The 23822-nt window shown below is 44.1% G+C and overlaps 1 protein-coding gene across 3 annotated transcripts in view; it reads left to right on the top strand.

Moving 5' to 3' along the window:
- Positions 1-3722: 3722 nt before the first annotated feature.
- Positions 3723-23822, top strand: part of RIMS3 (regulating synaptic membrane exocytosis 3) — a 63242-nt gene continuing 43142 nt past the window's right edge. For 2 of the 3 annotated variants that reach the window (XM_079988025.1, XM_079988027.1), the window contains exon 1: positions 3723-4236. In XM_079988025.1, coding sequence (XP_079844151.1) covers positions 4180-4236 — 57 coding nt within the window. In that variant the 5' untranslated portion in view covers positions 3723-4179. Of the gene's footprint in view, positions 4237-23241; positions 23495-23822 lie in introns of those variants that run through there. The other variant, XM_079988026.1, reaches the window with a different exon arrangement.

Here is a 23822-nt window from a genome sequence, read left to right as displayed (position 1 = left end):
GCTGCGCGCTACGGCTTTGGAATGGAAACTGAACTTCAATAAAGACTTTTGTATATAACCACGACCTGGCGTTGGTCCTCTGTGAGCTGGGACCTTGGGCAGCTCTGACACTAGGTTTTTTCTTTTTTCTTTATTTTGATTTATGTTAGAAGAGCTGGCCCATGACATTTTGCAGCCTGAGGCGAAGGACCTACCACTGTTGCTTCTTCTGCGCACTGATCCCATATACAAGAGCTGAGCAGAGTCTGTAAGACTCTGAAGTTTAAAACAGTTGTGGAGTACTTGTGTTCCTCCAGATGTTCCTATCAGGGCAAGTGGGTGGGCCTTTTTTCAGCTCTCTTTGCTAGATGCCACACCCTCCTTGGAAGGGGAACGATAGGCCATGGTGGCTGGGTACATGAGAGTTGTGTGTCTGAGCTTTTGGAGTGAGGCTCAGATTTCCAGACACACAGGCATGTCTGTTCTGTGCCAGACTTTCAGCTCCAGGGAAGTCTTTAGCATATGCGCTGCCGGGGTACAAAGATCTGCCCAGAGCCCCCAACTCTAACAAGCACCACCACTGTGAATGACAAGTGCCATCGTTGAGTCTGACAAGCGCCACCATTGTAAATGACAAGCACCGCTGCTGGCGCGGCACATCTTTGGTAAATGAGCGCAAAAGTCCTTTAGTGAAACAGTAGGTATACATTTCGGTAATACCTAGGTATTACCTAGGTATAAACTACTAGGTATATAGGTATATATTACCTGGGTATATACCTAGGTATTACCTAGGTATATACCCAGGTAATATATACCTATATACTGTATACCTAGGTATACAGTGGTACCTCAGGTTAAGTACTTAATTCATTCTGGAGATCCGTTCTTAACCTGAAACTGTTCTTAACCTGAAGCACCACTTTAATTAATGGGGCCTCCTGCTGCTGCCGCACCGCCAGAGCACGATTTTCTGTTCTCATCCTGAAGCAAAGTTCTTAACCTGAAGCACTATTTCTGGGTTAGCGGAGTCTGTAACCTGAAGCATATGTAATCGAGGTACCACTGTATATACCTAGGTATATATGTACTTTGTTTTTCTAGCTTGATCAAAATTATTTATTATTTCATAACAGGTAGATAGTTAAGAGCTTAGGTGGCTTCACCGGCGGGTGCCTTGCACCCCCCAGAATTTGGCGCCCGGGTGTTCTGCACCCCTTGCACCCCCAGGTAAAGATGGCCCTGTTTAGCTCCCTTGGAAACCTAATGGGGAAGCAAGATCTGCTAGGGTGTTAATTCTGCGAGCCCCTCCATACTATGCTCAGGGTGTATATATGTGTAACTGTTGGTCTCTGTTGACTATTCCAAAGAAACTGAATCCTGAGGAAGCACAGGAACCCCTGGAGTTTCTTGCTGATTAGAGGTTGGAGCGCCTGTTTGCATCTTTTATCTAACTTTCAAACTCTTGTGGCATATATTGTGCAGCCACGTTCAATGTTTTTGTACATCTTATGTGCTATTTTTATTTATTTCTCATAGCTGCTTTGACTAGAATGTTTCAGAAAAGCAGGTTCGTTCAGTAAGACAAATATATGTTACGATCTTCATAAAGCATTTTCCAGGAAAGGAATATCCTGTTCATGCATGGTTTTGGCAAGGGCGCTAAAAAATACACAAATAGTTAACAGTTTCTCCTTCTGGCCCATACAGGAAGGGCAGAACAAAGTCTGGCCGGAATTGAGGGATTTGCAGCTGGGCCAGCTGTGAGGAATTAATTAATTGATCCCCGGTCACATTGTGGACAAGGAGACCTATGGGGAGCTGAAAGATGGCCTGCAGGGCTCCACTCCTCTCTTCTTAAAAGGGGCTTAGCTCTAAGGAATGTTTTCTGAGTAAGCACAACATCCTTGAAAACTCAGGAAAGGAGACTTTGATTAAACATTCAAATATTGATTAAACCCTAGGAAGAACTATTTCATGGCAGAAGCTGTTTTGACAGTGGAACAGACTCCCTAGGTGGTGGACGGCCCTAGGATAATTAGAGGCTTTTAATCAGAGGTTGGATGACCATGTATCAAGGATGCTTTAGCCGAGATTCCTGCATCGCAGCGAGTTGAGCTAGATGACCCTTGAGGATCCCTTCTGAGTCTACAACAATAAAGTTTAAATTCAAATGGTATTTATCAACCTGGCTGAGATTTGGAGTTGCCAACGTTTCAACCGGCGACTCTAGTTGTGTGCTTCGTAGCAGGTAATGACAGATAATGTTAGTGGGTGTTAACATTTCTTTTTGTGTTTGGAAGCTTCAGCTCGTGATATTCTTGCAGACAAAGTTTCTGATAAAGGCACAAGAGCGGGCTAGTTTTCCACCCCCACTGGAAAACTGGCACGCCCAGCCCAGCTGGCAGTGAGCGTCATTGGCAGTGTCTTGTGGAACTCTCTGCCAATAGAGATTCAGTAGGCGCTTTCGGTTTCTTTTAAATGCCTGCTAAAAACTTTTTGATTCCATCAGGCTTATGCAGGCAATTAAAGAACATGTACCGTATTTCCATAACAGCTGGCTGAGCTCCGATTCTAACTTTTTGATACTTTTTTTTATAAGTGCTGCTGCTTCTTCTTTTCTTTTCTTTTTTAGAAAAAAAGGTGCCTAGGGCTCACCATGAAGTTGTTACTGTAAGCACCACACTTTTAACATTTGAAAGGGAGAAAAAGGGTACCAGTACCCTTGAGTACCCCCAGAAAAAGCACTGGTTTTTATTGCATGAATTTATGTATAATTGTTGCGACTCCTCATTATTATTATTATTAATAGCAAAATATAAACATTTTTATAAATATTAAGGAAGCAAAACAGTCTAGTGATCAGGAGCAGATCTATGTTTCAGTCAGTCAATGTTTGTTACGGCAAACAGCCAGCATATTAAACCAGAAATTCTGCATAATTCTCTACATAAACAATAAAAACGACCTATATGGGGTTTTAACAGTCAATATACTAATTAAGTGTACTTAAAATACGTGTCCAGAGGAACAAAACACCATAAAAGAATAAGAGATTTAACTCAGAACTATAGCGGTTTATGGTGATCTATATATGGGACGCAGGTGGCGCTGTGGGTTAAAGCCTCAGCGCCTAGGGCTTGCCGATCGAAAGGTCGGCGGTTCGAATCCCTGCGGCGGGGTGCGCTCCCGCTGCTCGGTCCCAGCGCCTGCCAACCTAGCAGTTCGAAAGCACCTCCGGGTGCAAGTAGATAAATAGGGACCGCTTACCAGCGGGAAGGTAAACGCCGTTTCCGTGTGCGGCTCTGGCTCGCCAGAGCAGCGATGTCACGCTGGCCACGTGACCCGGAAGTGTCTCCGGACAGCGCTGGCCCCTGGCCTCTTAAGTGAGATGGGCGCACAACCCCAGAGTCTGTCAAGACTGGCCCGTACGGGCAGGGGTACCTTTACCTTTTTATATATGTAATGCATCCTTAAGCTTTATTTGATGAGCTAGCATTTATTTAATAAGGTGATCTGATCATCCGTATATCAGGGGAAGCTAATCTAGTGCCCTGCAGATGTTTTGCATTTGCAGCTCCCATCAGCCTCTGTAGCCAGCTTGACTACTGGTGAGAAATGTAGTCCCAGCAACAGCTGGAGAGCCACAGGATTTACCACTCCTGCAGTAAAGAAGGTGTTGGACTTTCCTTCATTGCTATTTTTTAAACAGAAGCTGGATGATCACCTGCCAAAGGTTCTTTAGCTGTGATTCTGGCATTGCAGGGGGTTGGACTAGAGGACCTTTGGTGTGCCATCCTTCCAACCTGACGCTCTATGATTCTGTGTTCCAGTCTGGTACCCAGACAACGAGAGCTGATATCCCCACCAGGCAAAAAAGGCAATTGATGATTTGCATGCTGAGATGGAAGCAAAACTGCAGGGTGGAGACAGGTGTGTGTGTATGCACGCACCCAGTGTTTTCTTAACCGGAGCAGCAGCTGCATCAGAACAGCACAGCTCAGAGTAGCACCGTCCAACAGTTGGGCTTTCCCTTGCCTCCGCCCCAGCTGTGATTTCCAGAAGGGGATGCTGTGCTGCCACTGCTGAGAGAGACAGCTGGTACCCACCCCGCTCGTTTAAGGCTGCATCGTCAGATCCTGGCAAGCATCTTTCTACAACAGCAGAAGCAGGGAAAGGCTGCGAGAGACAGGTGGATGCATGCAGGAGGCAGCGGGGAGCAGCTCTTCGCCAGTGGCAGCAGGGAGAAGCGGGGAGGTGAGTAGCTACTAACAGCCGGCTCTGTGGTGGGGGGGGGGGAGAGGCATTTGTTCTTACTGAAGGCGGGAGATGTTCTCTTTGGGAACAATATGGTTGTTGTCTAGGAAGGGTGCGCAGCCTTCTGGTCTCCTGGGTTGTATTCAAGCGGCTGCAATTTACTCTCAGCTGTGATACTCTCTTAAGTTCCACAAAGGGCCAGCCTGGGTTTTAATTAAACCCCACTCCCAGCAACGAATGGACTAAAGGGGACTGGGTGGGGAATGGTGTGTGTGCATACACAGAACTTGTCTTTTTCCTACAGGTCCTAAGGAATTCTGGGGTATGCGCTCCAGAGGGCTGTTGGTCATCAGTTCTGCAGATGTCCCCCTCCCAGTGTTATGGAGGAGTGCATTATAACCCACTCCCAGGAAGAGTTCTGACTTTTTTTTTTCTGTGACTGATCCTGGTGATCTTATGCCTTTTGCAGCAGCCTGCCCGTCCATGCCCCATAACATGCTCCCCGCCACTTGGCTCAGTGATAGGGAACATGTGGCCCTCCAAGTGTTGTTAGACGACAGCTCCCATGGCCATGGGCTATGCTGGCTGGTGCTGATGGGAGCTGTAATCTAACAACATCTTTAATTTTGCTCCACAACTGGAAAAGCTTGCATCTGCTGTGGTTTTGCATGCTGGGTGGCTGTTTTAGGCGCAGCAGCAGAGTGAGTTAAAAACAAACATGGCAACCCAACTGGAAGTGACCATCTCTGGAAAAAAAACCATCCCCCCTGAAGTGTGTGTACTTTTTACTCCAAGTGTTTCCCTGCCAACAGTGTAAAAATATGCATCACAGTGTTTCATGTTTAGAATATTTAGAATCCCTTTTCTCACAGAGACTCCTAGAAGCTTGAAATAAATAACTCATCATGCAAATTAAGGCAGTGGTCCTCCTATGCAGGTTTACTTGGGAATCGGCTCAGTGGGTATTATCTCTGAGTAACAAGGCATAGGTTTGGGTTGCATGTGTTTCTGCCATAAATTAATACCCCAAAATCCTCTACACAATATTTTGTTTATCGTCTTACAATCACCAGTCAGGTTTGCCAACATCTTTACTGCTCTTTGTTACAGTACCTTTGGTAACAGTTTGATCCATATGCATTGACAAGTATAAATCTCTTTAGGTGGGTTTTGATAGCTTTTTTCTTCTGTGTGGTTTTTAATGAGTAAATGCTGCTTTATATACTTTTTATATTTAATTCTCTGGATGTATTCTTGTTGTGTTCTAGTATTGGGAGCCACATTGAGATAAAATTTTCTATTTTTAAACAGTGGGTAAAAATGATTTAAATATATAAATAATGATAATTTCCACGTTGTCAAGTGTTTCACTTGCTGGTTTCTATAGCTGTTATTAAAGGCAGAAGAGCATGTCAGTCCTTTTTTTCCCCTGCTGAACTGGCAACCGTAGCCAAAGTCCAGCCAAAGTCCATTGCGACTAACTACCCAGCTAGATTTATGTAGGAATTCCATGTTTGGAGCTTCCAACAAATTTTTCTGTCCTCAGAAATAATGGTGTGTGTGTGTGGTTTGGATTGGGGCCTCTGTGCAAAAGGAGGAGGTCAGGTCTTGCCCCCTGTGCTAATTCCCCACATTAAAGCAGTCCATGGAACACAGGAAGACATGAAGCTGTTCAATTTAGTGGGAAGCATACAGCCCAATTCTTCATGTTTGTACTTTGGAGCAAGCCTAGTAAGCTCAGTGAAGTTTATTCTTAGTAAGGATACATAGGATTGTTGCCTTACAGTGCAGTCCTTTACATTTTCATTCAGAAGCAAGACCCATTCAGTTCAATGGGATTCTTTCCTAAGTCAGTGTGTATTGAGCTGCAACCTCTGAACTGACAATTTTAGGTAGCTTGGGATGAACTGAGCTGATGGACCATCCATACTGGACTGTGGTTTTGTTCTGTTTTGCTTTTGAATTAGTTTACACTGGGCCATCTGCACATCTTCTCATAGTGGGATTTTGTGTACAACTGCTCCTATTCCATCATAAGCACTAATCATTATGAATGCACAATAAAAATCATGTTTGGATACCCAGTGTCACTGGTGGACTGTCCTCCTGCAGTTGTTCAACAGTTGGTCTATTGAAAAACTTGACAGAACATTTGGAGAATGTTCTCCTAAGTCCACCTTCTCCAACTAAGTGCCCTCAAAATCTTCTGAGACTCCAGCTGGAAGTCAAACAACATCTGGAGAGCTGCAGGTCCCCATCCAGGATCAAGGTTGTATCAAGACAAGCAGGGTTTCCCCCACCTTGCAATCCGCTAGCGGGGGAATATTTATCAGTCACTACTTGAAGGGCCATTCCGTCCACGTTCTGTTTAAATAACTGCAAGAAGGGAGACCAGGAGAGGGGCTCAAAGTGGTTAGCACCATCAATAGTGAACAGCACCTGGGCAACTGACTAAGCAGGCACACACAACGGATCACCTGGTTATACTCTTATTCCCCACTATGGTGAGACATACCATGTTTCTATTTAAATTATAGTAATTATTTCTAATTGAACCTATAAATTAGCCTCTTCAGTTTTATGCAACTCTCTTTTTGTAGTGGGGTGTGTGTGAATGCACTTCCTTTTTTTTATTTTGGCCGCATCTGTGACCACTCTACTGCTGCACTGTATGCAGTACCTTTGCCCTTCATAATGTTGCTTTATGCAGCTTTAACCAGATAATGAATCAGTTGAAACTCATATGATTAACTGGTGGAGATTTCCTAATTGACTGGGAGCATGCTGGGCTACTGATAGATCTTGTGCCATACCTCTTTCTGCTAGCATTGCCAGCTTATCAAGGGGAGTGGGTAAACTTGTGGAAGGTGAGGATGCAAAGCAGCAACTGTTCATGCTCATAGAATTGTAGAGTTGGAAGGGACCCCAAGGGCCATCCAGTCCACCCCATGTAATGCAGGAATCTTTTGCCCAATATGAGGCTCAAACTCACGACCCTGAGATTAAGAGTTTCGTGTTCTACTGGCTGAGTTGTGACATGCTACCTCCAGGGTCAGAGGCAGCCTGCCTCTGAATTACCACTTGCCGGGGTTTAGCAGCTGGAGAGAACTATTGTGCTCATATCCTGTTGGCGGGCTTCCTTCCCAAGGGCATCTGGTGGCCTGCTGTCAGAAGCAGGATTTGGACCACATACGCCTTTGGTTTGTTCCACCAAGGCTGCTCATATGCTGTTATGTCCAGGAAATAGCTGGTTTGGCTGATTTTCTCAATTGAACAGCAGCCAGAGCCATTCCCAGGTACTTAAAAGATTTGAGACCTATGTCCATAGGCAGAATTTGCAGAAAATTTGAATATGCTCATTTGTATTGTGGATGCGAATTTAGAATCTAAATATCACAAAAGGCAAGCCAACAGACTTTCCATTCAAATCGCCTCTAATTAATTCTTCTTCGGTTATTTTGCACTCTACCCCCAAACCAGTTACTTTTCTATTCATTTGCCCCAATTAATTTCCCAACAGATCCTGTTATAAATCAATTTTCTTTCCATTGCCCCATTTTGTGCCCCCAAATCATCTCTTGATAAGGTGATCTTAAATTTATTTTACCAAATTAATATTCTATGCAATAATTCAGATCACCGCTGCCAATTCACCACTCCGACACACACACACACACACACACACACTCGGAACACTTGGGGCACATAGGAAAAGATTTGGAGCCTGTGCCCCATATGACCACCCCTAACAGCACCCAGACAGGAGCTGGAGAGTTGGGAGTTAGCAGGTGAAGCTTTACATGGCATTTTCATCTGCTAACCTTAGGAGATCAGGCTGTTGTTAAAAGCACAAAAAAGCAGGGGCCGTTCAAGAAGTTGGCAAGCTTTCTTTTCATTCCATTCCTATGAGGTGCAGCCAGATCCCACACAGGTGTATCTGTAGGTAATATTCACTGTATTCAGTATGGTCTGAGTTCTATGGAAGTGTACAGCCTAATCATAAGTATGAATATTCAGAAGTAAATCACATTGAGCTCAACGGAGATTGTTTCTTAGTAAACCTGTTTAGGATGACAACTTTGGCTAGGCACAATCCAGCCAAAAGAACTCTTAAGGCCCAGTGATTTCAGTGGGAGAGAGTTAAGCATGTGTTTCACTTGTGGAAATCAGTGGAACTTGAATTCAGGCAAATTTAAAGACATTCTTTATTTTTGCAATGCTTTTCCAATTACACATTGATTTGGGGTGGATAGTAAAACCCTAACAACTAAATCCCCCAGTACTAGAATTAAGCCATGGCGCTTTCATAAAAAAGTACTTGTATGAGCACATGCCTATCCAAACTGCCAGTTCTCCACAACCAGTTTGCACAGATCAGGAAGCAAGACCGGTCATTCCAGTTCTCATCCAAACAAACTGGGTCCAGAAGACCTCTTCTTTGAAATGAATCACTGAAGGTCACACAGCTGAAATTCCTGTGGGTAGACAGTTGCAGAGTAGAAATCCATCTAGCCTGCACTGCCTCCTCCTTGTGCTGCCTGTCACCCTGTGCAGGTTTTAGGCTTGAAAAAAGTATTCTACTGGATCCATTAGGAGGATTTTTTTTCAAAAATACTACAGAACATGGAGGTGTTTGCAGAAGCATCACAGTTGGGGAGGAAAAGATTAGGCCAGGGTTCAGCAAACTTTTTCAGCAGGGGGCCAGTCCACTGTCCCTCAGACCTTGTGGGGAGCCGGACTATATTTTGAAAAAAAATATGAACGAATTCCTATGCCCCACAAATAACCCAGAGATGCATTTTGAATCAAAGCACACATTCTACTCATGTAAAAACACACTGATACTCGGACTGTCCGTGGGCCGGATTTAGAAGGCAATTGGGCTGGATCCAGCCCCCGGGCCTTAGTTTGCCTACTCATGGGTTAGGTTTTATATATATATATATATATATATATATATATATATATATATATATAGCTTTTGTGTGTGTGTGTGTGTGAGAGAGAGAGAGAGAGAGAGAGAAAGAGAGAGAGAGAGAGAGAGAGAGTTGTGTGTGGTGGCAATGCCCACTTTGGCCCCACCGACCACTTGCATGTGTTGTGGGAGTTGAATTCCGGTGTAGAATATTAATTTGGGGAAATAAATTTTAGATAGCCTTATCTAGAGATGATTTGGGGGCAGAAAATGGGGCAACTCCAGAGGTCTTGTTAACAGGGAATGCAACCCTCAGGCTGAAAAATGTTCCTCACCCCTGTTGCTGGGTTGAGGTGAGGAGAAGGTCCAAGAAACTTTTAACAAAGGATCAGACAGCCAGGAGTTAACAGGCTACCTTCAGCTGCCAGAAGCTCTCTTCCAATTAGCTTTAATAAGACAACAGCAGCTCCCTTTGGGGAAATGTGGCTTGGACTAATTGGCGGCAAACTTAAATGATTTGCCCAAATGCTGGGAATGTAAAACCGATAATGGAACAGGGGTGATGTGTGCATGTAGAGTGCACAAGGCCAAGAATGAGGAATGCAGGGAGGGCTCCCGTGGCACCACCTTTGCATCTTTTTAAATCATTTAGTTGCTTGACCAGTAGAAATCCAACAGGTGAAGCAACCCACTTTCCACAGCTCCTCCTGTCAGCCAACAAGGAAGCACATGGAACTGACACTTTCTGGTGGTTAACACAACAAAATAGAAAGAAAGGAGAGGTGTGCTGGAAACTTTATCCTCCCTGGTCCTCGACATGTGGGGATGCATTGTGTTCTTTTAGCACTCTGCATATTCTCTGGGGCACTGCTGCATGTAATCCAGGTGTTGAGTGGTAGAGCTCTGGAACCGAAAAACCCCATGGCCAAGGCTGAGTAATGGTGAGCTCTGGCTTAGCATAAACATTGTGTAAAGGTAAAGGGATCCCTGACCGTTAGGTCCAGTCGCGGACAACTCTGGGGTTGCGGCACTCATCTCGATTTACTGGCCGAGGGAGCCGGTGTACAGCTTCCAGGTCATGTGGCCAGCATGACTATGCTGCTTCTGGCGAACCAGAGCAGTGCATGGAAATGCCGTTTACCTTCCCGCCAGAACAGTACCTATTTATCTACTTGCACTTTGACATGCTTTCGAACTGCTAGATTGGCAGGAGCAGGACCGAGCAACGGGAGCTCACCCCGTTGCAGGGATTCGAACTGCCAACCTTCTGATCGGCAAGTCCCAGGCTCTGTGGTTTGGACCACAGCGCCACCCTTCCTTGGTTAATCTGGGGCTTCATCCACATTATTGCTTGAAATAACCATGTTACAATAACTGCCGGTGTGGCATCTGAATCACTCTTTCACGTGTCCATCCAGGAAATTAATCCAGCTACTCTGGATTAACACTAGTGAGGATTTGGGTGGGTACACTTATCACTAGAAATATCAAGTTTCAGTGACCAGAGTGGGGGAGCAGTTTTTGTCACCCACCCACTTTGAGGCGTCAGGAAAGGGAAGGTTAGAACAGACTGTGTTGCAATTAAAATTATCTGCATAAACACACTGGGAATCGTTTTTATAGTATTACTCCAGATCAATAACTAGAACAGGGGTGATGGAAGGGATTATGCATAAATGCCTCTTGTTTTTTTCACTTCTCAGACAAGGAGGCATTTTAAGCGAACCTTCAAGGCTATGCTAAACAAGCAATTAGCCTGGCACTGTATTACATCACTCAGTGTACTGAGACAGTGTCTTGTCTAGAGTGGCTGATTTCATTAGCACCACGACAGGGCCTTGTATTATTTGAGAGATGGCAGTTTATACAGCCCACAGCCCAACAGCACTCTTTGGTGCCCTGCTGCTTAATTTCAGAATGAAAACTTTAGCATAGCTGTTCATTTATTTCAGAGCTTTTATACCCCAATTTTCCTCCAGATCTGAGCACAAGGTTGTTTGCAATATGCACCATAAATTATGAACAGTGATATAAAATAAAACAGAAGAAAACCATGCATCCATTATTTTAAAAAACAGCAGCACTAAGCCTAAGCTCCAATCGGCATCGACTTCATCCTGCTCCAAACACCTGAACAAATAAATATATTTTCGCCCGTCACGTAAATATAGCTGCTGTTTTCCATGAATATGTGCATTTTAATGCACATTTTACTCCATTATATGTATTTTTATACATATTAATTAGCTAATGAACTGCATTTCAAAGTCTGGAGGCAAGTGAATTCCAAGGGATGGCTGTGTTTCAGGAAGAGTGAATAGGTAGGTTTACCTGTAAATGTTAACAATACTAAATTTCTCCCCCATCCCTAATGTAGGGGGACCAAAAAAAAGAAAGAAGAAAAGCAGACTGAACACCAATATTTTATCTTTCATAGTAGTGCACAAGAGAACATGAATTTAGCGACATAAATAGAAAAAGGGCCTCTTGGGGGTCCTGAACATAGGAAGCTGTCTGATACTGTCAGACCATCCAACCATCTAGCCTGGTGGTGTTTACATGGGCTGAAAGTAACTCTTTGGGAATTTAAAGCTGGAATAATTCTTCTTTTAGCATTATTCCACAAGATCCTGAGTTGGCAAGGATTAAATATGGGACCACCTTCATCCAAGTCTGGGCTTTCTCACTGAACTATAAGATGATTTTAATTCTTGTTTCTTTTGTTGCCAAAGGCAATAGGTTTCCATCATGCTGTAGCAAAATAATAGTAATAATAATTGACGATGAAGGGCTAGAGGGAGTAAAAGCAACAGTGCTAGAGGCTAATGACTTAATTGGAAATCATTTAGGAAACTGCAAGAAAGGTTGAAAGCAAACCAGAACACAGATGAAGTCAGTAATTTTGGTTTAGGGGTGTACAAGACTTGTTTTAGACTGGAAATTATCTTAATCTAATGGATTATTTTGCCAGATGTCTGGAAACAATCTGGACTGAAGCCAAGGTTCAGGGATACTAGCATGGGCTGAAGCCGTGGGTCTGCATCAGTGTACCAGGACTGGACAAATGGAGGTGGTGAGAAAAGGGACACAGCTTTGGGTGAAGAAGATGATACTCTGTAGCATCTTCCTCAGCCAGTGGCCCTCCAGACATTTTGGGCCATGACTCCCATCAGCCCCACCCAGTACAGCCAAGCCCAAAGCATCTGGAGGCACCAGGTGGCAGAAGGCCGTAGTAATGCATGCTGGAAATGGTTTGAATTTTGAACACACAGTCTCTGCCCTAGAAATGGATGTCTTGCAATGCAGGGGGGGGAAAAAGGTTCTGACCTATTCATTTTGTTTTAGATGTTTTTATACCACCCTTCAATCATATTCTCAGGGAGGGATGGCGAAATAAGAAAAAAGAAAACAATTAAAATGCAAGTACAACTCAACCCAAGGCCACAGAAATATAAAACAGCCAGTTTTCAGATTAAAATTGTGTCTGAAAAGCTTGGAAGGGAAGGTCTTTGGAGGCTGAAAAGACATGATGGTAGGAACCAGGTGGTCACCTCTGGGGAGAGCATTGCACACCTGGGGTGCCACCAACAAGAAGGCTGCCCTCTGGTAGCCTCCTGCTTCATGTCAGATGGTGGGGCACCTGCAAGGATGCCCTCCACTGAAGATCTCCATCGCTGGGCAGGAGCAGAAGAAGACACACTCTTTCAAGTTCCTTGGTCCTCAGGATTTAAATACAGTGGTACCTCGGGTTACATACGCTTCAGGTTACAGAGTCCACTAACCCAGAAATAGTACCTCGGGTTAAGAACTTTGCTTCAGGATGAAAACAGAAATCATGCTCTGATGGCGCAGCAGCAGGAGGCCCCATTAGCTAAAGTGGTGCTTCAGGTTAAGAACAGTTTCAGGTTAAGAACGGACCTCCGGAACGAATTAAGTTCTTAACCTGAGGTACCACTGTATCTAAAACAGCACTTTGGACTGAGCCTGGAAAAAGAATGGGATCTTGCGTAGCTCACAGGGCACAGGTATAATGTGAACATAAGTACCTGGTCCCAGTTAAGTACTCCGGTAGTCACATTCTGTGCTAACTGCAGTTTCTGAGCAGACTTCAAAGGCAGGCTCACATAGAGTGCATCAAAACAGCCTAAACTGGAGGTTACTGGAACATGGATAACTGAGGCCAGGCTATCTCTGTTGAGATAGGGGTACATCCAACTTTTAAAAGAATATCTGCTTGTTTTTGGCCTTCTCAAACCTTAGGGCCCTTTCAGAGGGCTGATGGCCAAAACTCTACTATCCTTCACTGAAATCCTGTATTTGTGGAACCTCTAAGCAGAGGCCAAAGCAAGGAAAAGCATGGGCAGTCTCAACATTATGCACATGTCTGCTGAAGCCTTGGTGGGTCTGAATATACTGATGAGGCATGGAATTTCTCTGCATTTGAAAACCGATGCCTTGCTATCTGATTTCCCCCATGCTGACCTCACTAATTTCCCCCATTTCTAAAACACAGACACTCTTTTTGCCCCATAGGGACACCCCTCCCTCCTTGAGAGCTTCTCTTTTGTTTGTGGTAAGCACAATCTTCTCCAGGGTTTGCTGCCAGCCTTTTGGAGTTCTCCCGAAGGGAAGATTAAGTTTTGTTGTTTAGTGCCCTAATGAAACCCAAGCACTTGCTTTGCAGAGGATCAGCTTCTGCTTTGCAAGAAAGAGCAAAGTATGACTAAGAAGCCATCAAACAAGGGCCCAGCAACTGATCTCTCTGGGTGAGGGGACACTGCTTGATCCCTCCAACAGCTTTCCCCAGGGCAGGTGAAGGGTATTGAGGTTAGACATGGATGACCCTGTCAATTTTTGTTTGTCTCAGTTTCTCATTTTTCTAACCAGTTCTCCACATTTCCCCATCAGTTTACATATTTTTAAGTCCCCGTGGAAATTCACAAGCATTTTAATGCAAATTTCTCCGCATATTTACATTTTGTATGCAATTTTGCCTAATATAGACACTTCCTCAAAGCTTTTTTGAACATGTTACTTGGCACTGCAAAATTCAGAGAAGTGAAGTGTGAATTTCAAAGGCTGGCTGTGTTTGGTTTGTGAATTGTTTCGTAAAGTGTGAATTAAGTAGATTTTCCTTTAAATTGAAACTGCATTGATTCCCCCACCCCTCATTCCTCATAAGAGGGCTGTTGGCGATCACTGCCCAGGTGGAGGGGTTGTTAGTTAGGGTTAAGCTGTTTCTGGTTATGTTAATTTCACATGTGTTTATTCATAACTACATTCCATACTTGTTTCTGCATTTATCTGCATTAATCTCCATGTGAAAATTGTATTTAAATGCCTATTTTGTTACAAAATAGGTATTTAAATATAAACACATACTTTGCGATCCCCAGCATCTCCACCAAAAAAAACACTAAAAAAAACAAATAAACACATACTTTGGGATAAAGCATAAATGAGACAGAATGGATTTATAAACTGGCACATGTAAAATTAACACAGTACATATTTCATCTCAGTGTGTGCATTTCTAAACATACTTAATCTTAAAGTATACATTTTCATAAAAATGAATGTTGACTTTTTAAAAATTTGAGGACTATATTGTAAAATTTTGGAGATGTGCAAAATCCAAATGATAATTGCATTTCTATCTGTTTTTAGTCTGGGACTTGTGAATTAGATCAGTTCTCTTAAGAATATTGAACATATGTATATATTGTTGATACTATTGTATTATAGCTGCCATCCCAGGATTCTAGCTGCTAAGCAGAGGTCACTTCCAAGCTGGTGAACAGGTGGACTGGACCAGTGAGTGGTTAAAGAGCTCAGTCTGTAACCAGCAGAGGTGGTTTTAGGGCAGCGTGACCCAAGCAGAGAGGGTGCCCAGTAAGCATGTGGCTGGTTATGGGAAGGAGCAATGAGGGCCGTCTTTAGCATACCGTATGTGCCACTGGGGTGCAAAGATCCGCCCAGTGCCCCCAAATTTAGTTTAGCCACCCCAAATTGGGGGCGGGGCAATATTTGAAGCTACGGAGTAACAGAGCGATGGAGGAGGGGGTGGGGACTTTCGCTCCATTGCTTTTCACTGCCGCCGATTGAGAGGGACCGGGATACAGTAGTTATACATTTGGCGCCCCCCAGAATTCGGCACCCAGGTGCCCCGCACCTCTTGCACCCCCGGGTAAAGACGGCCCTGGTCCTAGAGTCCTCCCACCTCCTTCCCAAAGCATTGTGGGGGGAAACAAACCAAGGAGGCAACCCACCACCCCCAAAATAGCCCATCAAGGACTGAGTATGCTCTGAGGCCTGTGAACATCATCAGACACAGGACGTTGAGTGTCAGTTGGAAAAGAAAAAGGGGAAATAGAGACTGAAGAGAGGAGAGTTAGTGTTTGAGACCCTAACTAACAGTTTATAGCATTCTGGGGTGAAGGAATTGTGGATTTGAACAGCAGCCCTTCTATTGGGCCCTAGCAGTTAGGGGATGAGGATACACGGCAACATTTCATTATAGTCCCACGGGTAAACAGGTATCATGAAAAAGCCCGAAGTCTTCAGTACACTCTTCACTCTCCCTGCTGAAAATGTCTACCCCCTCAGGACATTGGGGAATGCTAAGTGCTACAATAGTCACATGTTTGAGCAGAGTACCTTGCAAACAAATAACCAGGCATGTGACACACCTGCCAGGCACAAAGGCAACTCAAGGGCTTCCAAGCAGCTCCCCTGAGACTCAACAAGCACCACATTCTCCCTCAGTTCCACTGAGATATGTTTGTGCAGCTCCTTGGGTCTGATTACATATTGATCCTGGTGGCAGCTTCCATTAAGCCCAGTTCCCCTGGTGCTTGGCCTTGCTTCATAACCCTGGTGATGGAAAATACAATGGCTTCCCACAAAGCATCCTTCGAACTGAAGTTTGGCAAAAGCACCCAGAATTCATCACTAGAGGCCTTGTAGAACTGCATTTCCCAAGGTTCCTGGGAAAAGGGAGTGGCTGGGAATCTACTTTAAGATGTGTAGCTCATGCTCTCAGTAGTACACCAATGAGTCATGCCAGTTCCTGCCTAGGCTCTTGTTCTCACACCCTTTTCTCTCTCCTCTCAGTTGAAAATTAGCATATAAGGGCCTGGCTTGGGGGGGCGGGGAGGGGAGAGAGAGAGCAGGGACCACACTTTTTTGTTGTTGCTTAAATTACTTTGCAAAGGACTATATACACAATGCTGCTAATAGTTAATAACTGTTCTAGTTTTAATAAGAATACCCCAAGGAAGCCCATTTTTCCATTGGTCAAGACACCTCTGTCAAATCTCTACTTTTTGAGACCCTTTTCTTATCCTTACTTGAACAACCCTTTAAATGCAAACTGAATCAAATCCCTACCTCTGATTTGTGGTGCGCCTTGAGCCTAGAGGGAGAAAGCAAGTGAGTGGATGGCAGAAGTTGTGGGAGGAAGAGGAGGGGAGCACAGTGGTGCCATCAGGGCCTTGCGGGCAGAAGCTTGTTTTGCCCTTGTGAGTAATTGATCCTTCAGTGCGGCAACACCTACTCTTTGGAACTCTCTGCCCCTTGATAGTAGGCAGATGCCTTGGCTATATTGTTTTCAGCACCTGCTAAAAACGGTTTTGTTTCAGCAAGCCTAGCCAGGCATGTAATTTTAACATGCCGTTTTAACATGTAATTTTATTATGTATAATGGATTGCTGATTTCATTTGATTCCACTATCCAAATACAATCTTAGCAGCGTGGATTACTGGGAAGCAGTAATGATATTGCCCTGATGACGTATGAATAGGTCCTCGGTGGAATGATTTAATGTGACAATTGTAGTGGATCTGCCTCTAACTGGTCCTCTTTTCTTTTCCCTCCTGCTCCCTTGAAAAATTGGGATTTGCATCCTGTGCCTTAAAAGTCTTCATCATTTGCATGCTTCTCTGTGATTGGGCAGCACAAACTGCAAAGTCCTAGAAGATGCCCAGTGAGAGAACCGCATGTAAATTGCAGCGTTGGTTCTTGTTACTATGTCAGAAGTGTGATGCTCTGGCAGATCAGCTTATGGGCATCAGACGTGCATCTCAGTGCCTTCAGATTAAGGGGGCTGTGATTGCTGAGCTGCTCCCACAGAGAGCAAGATATATAGAGAACAGGGATGAAGACCCGTCTTCAGCCAAAGGGGTGTATCCCTTTTGGACCCCCACCCAGAAGCAAAAGTGATTAGAGCAATGGATGTGGATTTGACCTTTGTACAGTATGGTAGTTTCTACACCCAACTCACACACCCCTCTCTGTTCTCCATGCAGGAAAGCAAGAGGTGTTATCAGAGTTGAAGGACATATCCCAGCCAGGCAAAAACATGCAAGGAGGGTACAAAGCAAGGCCAGTGGGTGTTGTGACCTTGGGGGAGTCTTGGGGGACTGCATTTGGCCTCTGGGGCTGAGTTTCTCAACCCCAATACAGAAGGATAAAAGCAGGAGTCTGGTTACATGCTAACCTTGATAGCAATGGGGCAATATAACCACAGCAAATGACATGATGAAATAACTAAAATATTACTTAAATGGTCTCACATTCCATCTTCTTAGTGTAATAATCATGGCGCTATGATTTAAGTGAGTTTTAACTGTGAAACTGTATGTGCTCAAAGAGTTTTTCTATTTTAATCAAGGTGGCGAGCTGCTTTTTGTTGTTGTTTCTTTATGCTTCCTAACTGCTTCTGCTTCTGCATATTTCCACATCAGTTTGTGATTTTATTTTTTATTTTTTAAAAAAAGAAATATCCCCATGGAAATTCATCAGCGTATGATGTGAATTTCTCCTAAATGTACACATTTTTGTATGCAGTTTTGCCTAATTATACATATCTTTGCAAAACATACTTTCCCTAATTTCCCCCCTTATGCTTACTAGTTGTGTTTATGCATACTTTACCTTAGCATATGCATTTTTGTACACACTATTCAGATGGAGAAATGCATTGCAAAATTTGGAGAACTGCAAATTTCAAAGGATAGCTGTGTTTCAGTTCACCTATTTATTTATTTTTTGCAACCTGTGAATCGGGAAGGCTCATCTTTAAATGTGAGCTGAACTGAATTTCTCCTCCCTCCCTTTATTCTGGCTCAGAGCCATGTATCAGGCTGCCATTGAATTACCTTGAATGGTACCTTTTGCCCTCTTCAGTAATGACCTTTAGAAGCGCAAAATCTCTCTTAGACAGTGGCATTTCACATAGTGAACACTTGTCACACCCCCGTTCTCCTTCCAGGAAGCACTGCCTGAACACCCTCACCCTCACATGTTGCTATAGGCTTTATTCTGCCTGCTGATAATTTACTCTGCAATAGTGAGTCCTGACCTGGCTACTGAAGTACAAAGTATGTCTGTCTGGAAAAGCAGTTGACTGGGATAGGAGGAAAAAGGATTACATTGCTCTGCCCAAACAACAGTGTTTGGGAAATGACTTTAGCTCAGTGGTAGAGCATTTGCTTTCCAGGTTCAATTCCTGGCATCCCTAGATAGGGTTGGAACCCCTGTTTGAAACTCTGGAGAGTCACGGCTGGTCAGTGTAGACAATACTGAGTTAGATGGACTAAGTTAGATGCATTTCTGTACACATTACTTGGCTGGAGAATGGTATTGCAAAACTTGAAGAAGTGTGGTTTTCAAATGATGGCTGCATTTTTGTCCTCCATCCCTTCTGAGAAGACAAAACCTTGTCCAAAACCCACATGGATTAGGATACTGAGAAATCATTACAAACCTTTCCTCAGATGCAACGGGTTTGCGTGTACATTCACACATACTTGCCTTCTATGAAGGGACCAATTCCAGCTTAGATGCTACTGTTTAGGTCTGATATACATATGATGTTTCTCTTCTTTGGCCTTCCCCATTTTTGGTGACCTCCCCTGTGTGATGGGTTGTGGGTAGACTTCAGCCCTCTTCACTGACCTGTGCTCTGCAAAGATTGCTCTCAGCCTCTTCTTTTATCCTGAATTGGATTAGGAAAGTTAATCAGCCATTTGATGGAGGTCTCAACCCTTCCTGCACTTCAGGATTAAGAACCTACTGCCAGAGCTGTTAGCCACTTCTCTAACATGATAATTGTTTCTTGGCTGCTAATATATCCTGTCCAACCCCCCCCCCCCCCCCCGCTTCCTTGCAGTGAGAATAGCTCTGTCTTAGGAGAAAGAAAGGCTCCGGAAGATACTGGTATTGCCTGTTGGTACGACTGTGCTCTCTTGATGTCTAAGCCACAGGGAACCTTTCTTTCACAAGAAGAAAGATAAGAAAGCTCTGATTCACACATGTATGCATGTCCTTTGATGACTGCAATGCACAGAATACCACTGAAGCTTTCTGACATCAACTTAAATGCACTGCTTTTCAATAGAGTTTGTAAAAGCCAGGGCCACACAAGTGGCAGAGTGGGGTGGTGTGATCCTGCAGTGGCAGAATGGACTGTGCCACTTCAGACTTCAGGTAGGGGGCAGGTACCATTGTTAATGGTCTCTTATGTGTTAAAAACCAACCAAACCCAAACTTCATTCAATTGACAAGGAAATTGGGAGGGAACTTCTAGTCCAGTGTGCTGTTGCATAACTATTCTACTTGCATGGAGTCCCCACCACCACCTATAGGCTGACGGGGTGTAGTCCAGTCTAGAACCTTAGAACTATGCCACTATGTTCAAGATTTTGGGCTCAGTCTTCATATTCAGCAGCATGACTTGATGTAATGCTGAGGCAACAGAATAAGAAACTGAACTGCATGTGGAAAAGAGATTACCATTTTTGAATACTCCCCATGTTCCCAGTTAATTGAAATAAAGAACATTGAGGAGAGCAATTCTAGCCTAACCCTGTCCCTCCTGTACCTGCTTTCTGTTTGCAAGGAGGGGTTTTTCTCCTTCATGTAGGAAAGCAGTAAAAAAAAAATATGATTGGCCCACCAGGAGTGATGCAGCTCATTTTACCACCATATTACTTGCTTGTTTGTTTGAAACATGCCTATATTGCCCTTCAATTAAACAGATCTAGAGTAGTTTTCAATAGGCTCATAAAACACAATGCATTTGCAGCAATAAGTAAAACACTTTATCGCAGCAATAAAAAAGCAATTGCAGCAGAAACGTTCTAGGCAGTCTTCAGGGACAGCCCTATGCACAATGCACTGCGGTAGTCTAACCTGGAAGTTACCCAAATGTGGGCGATTGCAGCTGAGCTATCTCCATCCACGAGGGGTTGCAGCTGGCAGAGCAGCCTTAGCTGGTGGAAGGTGCTCCATGACACTGAGCCTTGTGGTCATTAATCACAGAGCTGGACTAATGAGCATCCCCAGGCTGTAAATATGATGCTTTAGTGCAAGTGTGATGATTTCCAGAACAGGCTGAGTAACACTCCCCTAGACAAATGAACCGTTCAACAACAGTACTTCTGTCTTGTCAGTACTGAACTTCAGTTTATTCATCCTAATCCACTTCACCACTGCCTCTAGGCAATGATTCAGCACATGGACTACTGAATTTGTAGGCCCACTCTCAGGGGTCATTTGTAAGTGTGTGGTAATCAGAGGTAAAGAAATCAACAGATGTGCAACCCAATCCAAACTTGACATTATTATTTTTTACCCTTTCTTTATGAGGGCAAGAGATGCACCTGTGACCAACTTTGGCTTTGTCCAGTGGAGGACTGAATCTGGAACATGGGGTGTAGAAGGAGGAGACACAGAAACTTGATAAGCTTTAAAGATGAACCAAGTGTAGAACACCATAGCTTACAGAATTTTTGTGGTTCATGGTTGACTTTCCAGGCCTCTCTGGCTTTCATCCATCTCTGGCCCTCTTCTGCACCCTCATAAGGTACTGTTGCCTGGCTGGAATGTGTTCTTGAGTTCTGATAATGCCCCTTGCTTGTCAGGATGGAAAGATTGCTCTGCCCACTTTTGTACCTGGCCCCTCCCACCCCGGAAGGTTGCCCATGAGGGGCCATTGGGCTGGAAAAGGTTCCCCATCCCTGGGCTAGAAGCAATATATGAACTCTTCTGGGTCAAGAAGTCAGTCCTAAGGAATGGGTGTTCTCTTGGTAAGCCCTGGATATCTAAGCCAGGATTTCCCTATAGCAACTCCTGCCATTACTACTTCACCTCCTTTTCTGGGTCCTCACTCTACAGTTAAATGGGAATTTCAGTCCACTGACAAGCCTGTTAAGTTGCTAAGAGAAAGCATCTATTCCATCCTCCATGAAACTTGGGACAAAGATATGTGAGGCTACATTTTCCTTGGTTCCTGAGGAATGCTGTTGGAGTAAATTTATTGTTCAGCAGTGGGCAATGAAACAATTCCAGGTGTCTTCACTGGAGCCAGAGTTTTCACCTTAGTCTTCAAACATCTTAATTCTGGAGCCGCCTTTGTCTCCTGCACCATGGCCAGCATGGACAAACGGACATTTGGATGCATGGGCTATTTTATACTCAGCCTACGAATCAAGTGCTCTGCAAAACAGAGCAACAGCAACAAAAACAGTGCTTGTTAGAACTGAAACAATAGTACGCAGATATTCAGATTCGCCCCAGAATTTCATTTGACAAATTTTACGTACAAAATTTTGAACCTGAAACTCACATTTAAACATTGTGTGAAATTTTAAATGAGTCCAATTTTCAGTTAGATTTGTTGGCATCTCTCGATTAGTTTGATTTGGGCAGGTGTCAAACCTCATAAACTGTCACCTCTCAAATACTAAATCCGATTAGACATAGGCCCAGTACACACAAGCATAAATGTCACTTGGTATCTAATCACTCAACAAATCCCTTATGACTCTCAGCTCAATGTCACAAACAAACAAAATTCCCGGCATCCAAATTTTACCCAAGATTCTACGGTTTCAATTCACCTGATCTTGTTTGTGGATCAGCACTGAGGCAGTGCTGTCATTACCAAAGCAGAGGAGCAACATTATGTGCATTGATTAACATATCATTAAAAAAGGAATACTGATGTAATGAGACCATCACATCTGGATTCCTTTCCTGTTGTGATTTAATCAACGTACTTATACATAATTACAGCATCAGAAACAAACCCATCAAGATCCCTATGTTGCCTGGCGTTTTGATCAATGCACATTTGCTCTCCTCCACCTGGTGGTCTGTCAGTAAGAAAGAAAAATACATTATGCAAACCTGCAGCAAACTGTGCACCTACCAATCCTGAAATTAATTTTAGAAATCATTCTAGTCAAACCAGAAACCCACAGAATGAAAACAAGATGGAATGGGGTGCACACCCACTCGTCCCTGGCAATTTGCGTTTGAGGTGCTGTGAGGTGATGCTGAAGCTCTGTCTGTGGCATGTGATCTGCGATGTTCAATTCATGCATGATACAATCACTGATGTCGCCGCCATCAGAAGATGGAATGTGTTCATTTGCAGCAACTCACAGCGGCAGGCAAATTCCAAAGAAGAGGAGCCCGTTTGGAAGGATTTTAGGGAAACTGTGAGGGTAATAGGGATGCATGTGCTGTGTGCGTCACCACTTGTCAGTGATCTGATTAGCATTGTGGAATAATGAGCCAGTGATTTGTACTGCTGTGGTTGAAATCCAGAACACTTGGAAGATATGGATAAATATCCTGGGTATTCCGATGAACCTTGAACCTTTTCCATTGAACCTTGAACCATTAGCACTGTACTGCCTGCTTTTCTGCACTGGCTCAGACCCAGCGCCGTATCAGTGGTACAGGGGTGGGGGTGAATGCTGCGTGTGGGTTCAGCATATTCTTGCCCCTCTCTACATTTCCTCTGTGGCTAATCCCTCCCTGTCACTGTATACTACCCCCCCCATGACAATAGAGTTAATGGGGTGGGGAGGAGGAGACACAATATTTCTCTCACCCGTTTCATTTCTGGAGGGGAAAGAAATCCAGAGGCTGCTTCCCACACGCTCAGACTTTTCTTTCTTTCTTTCTTTCTTTCTTTCTTTCTTTCCTTTTTTCTCCCTCTCCCCCCCCCCCCAACTTTTGGCTGTGAGGAGAATTGGGTCAGCAAGGTAACCATGGTAATGCTTAAGCAAAGAGAGTCTACAATCCAGCCCCCCTCCCCACCATCTCCCTCTCCCTCTCCTCTTCTCCCTCTCCCTCCCTCCAGAAACCCTTACATTACAGATTAACTAGATTGTCAGCTCCAGCAATGAGATTTGGGGCCTGAATCCCTTCCATTTGGGGGCCACAATTATTCCGATCTATTTCTGGAGGGGAGGTGGAGGGCGGGTTGTTGAGCTGCTTCCGTGACTCCATTTACACTTGGATGCAATATAGGACCCGTCCATCTCTAGGTAAGGAGCATCCTTCTTCCCATCAGCATTGATGTTTATTTTCATTGATGTTGGGCAAACGGGGGAGGGGGAGGGGGAGGGGTGTAGCATTACTTTTGCAATAACCCTTGGCAGTGTCAATTCTGGGCTGGCAAAGCTGAATTTTTTTAAACAAATACAGTGAGGAATTTGTCCGTCCCCCTCTGCCAAATGACTGGGTCTATGCATTGTGTTTTCCTTGCCACAAAGGAAGATTTCTGTTTGCATTTTGCATGCATGGCTCTTTCAAAGAACAACCAAGCTGGCACCATGAGGCAAGGATGCTAAAAGATGCATTCTTTTGATGTCC

The sequence above is a fragment of the Podarcis cretensis genome (assembly GCF_951804945.1).
Source record: "Podarcis cretensis genome assembly, chromosome: 8".
Lineage (NCBI taxonomy): Eukaryota > Metazoa > Chordata > Lepidosauria > Squamata > Lacertidae > Podarcis > Podarcis cretensis.
Note: the sequence above shows the minus strand (reverse complement) of the source record. Positions and strands in the feature narration are given on the sequence as shown.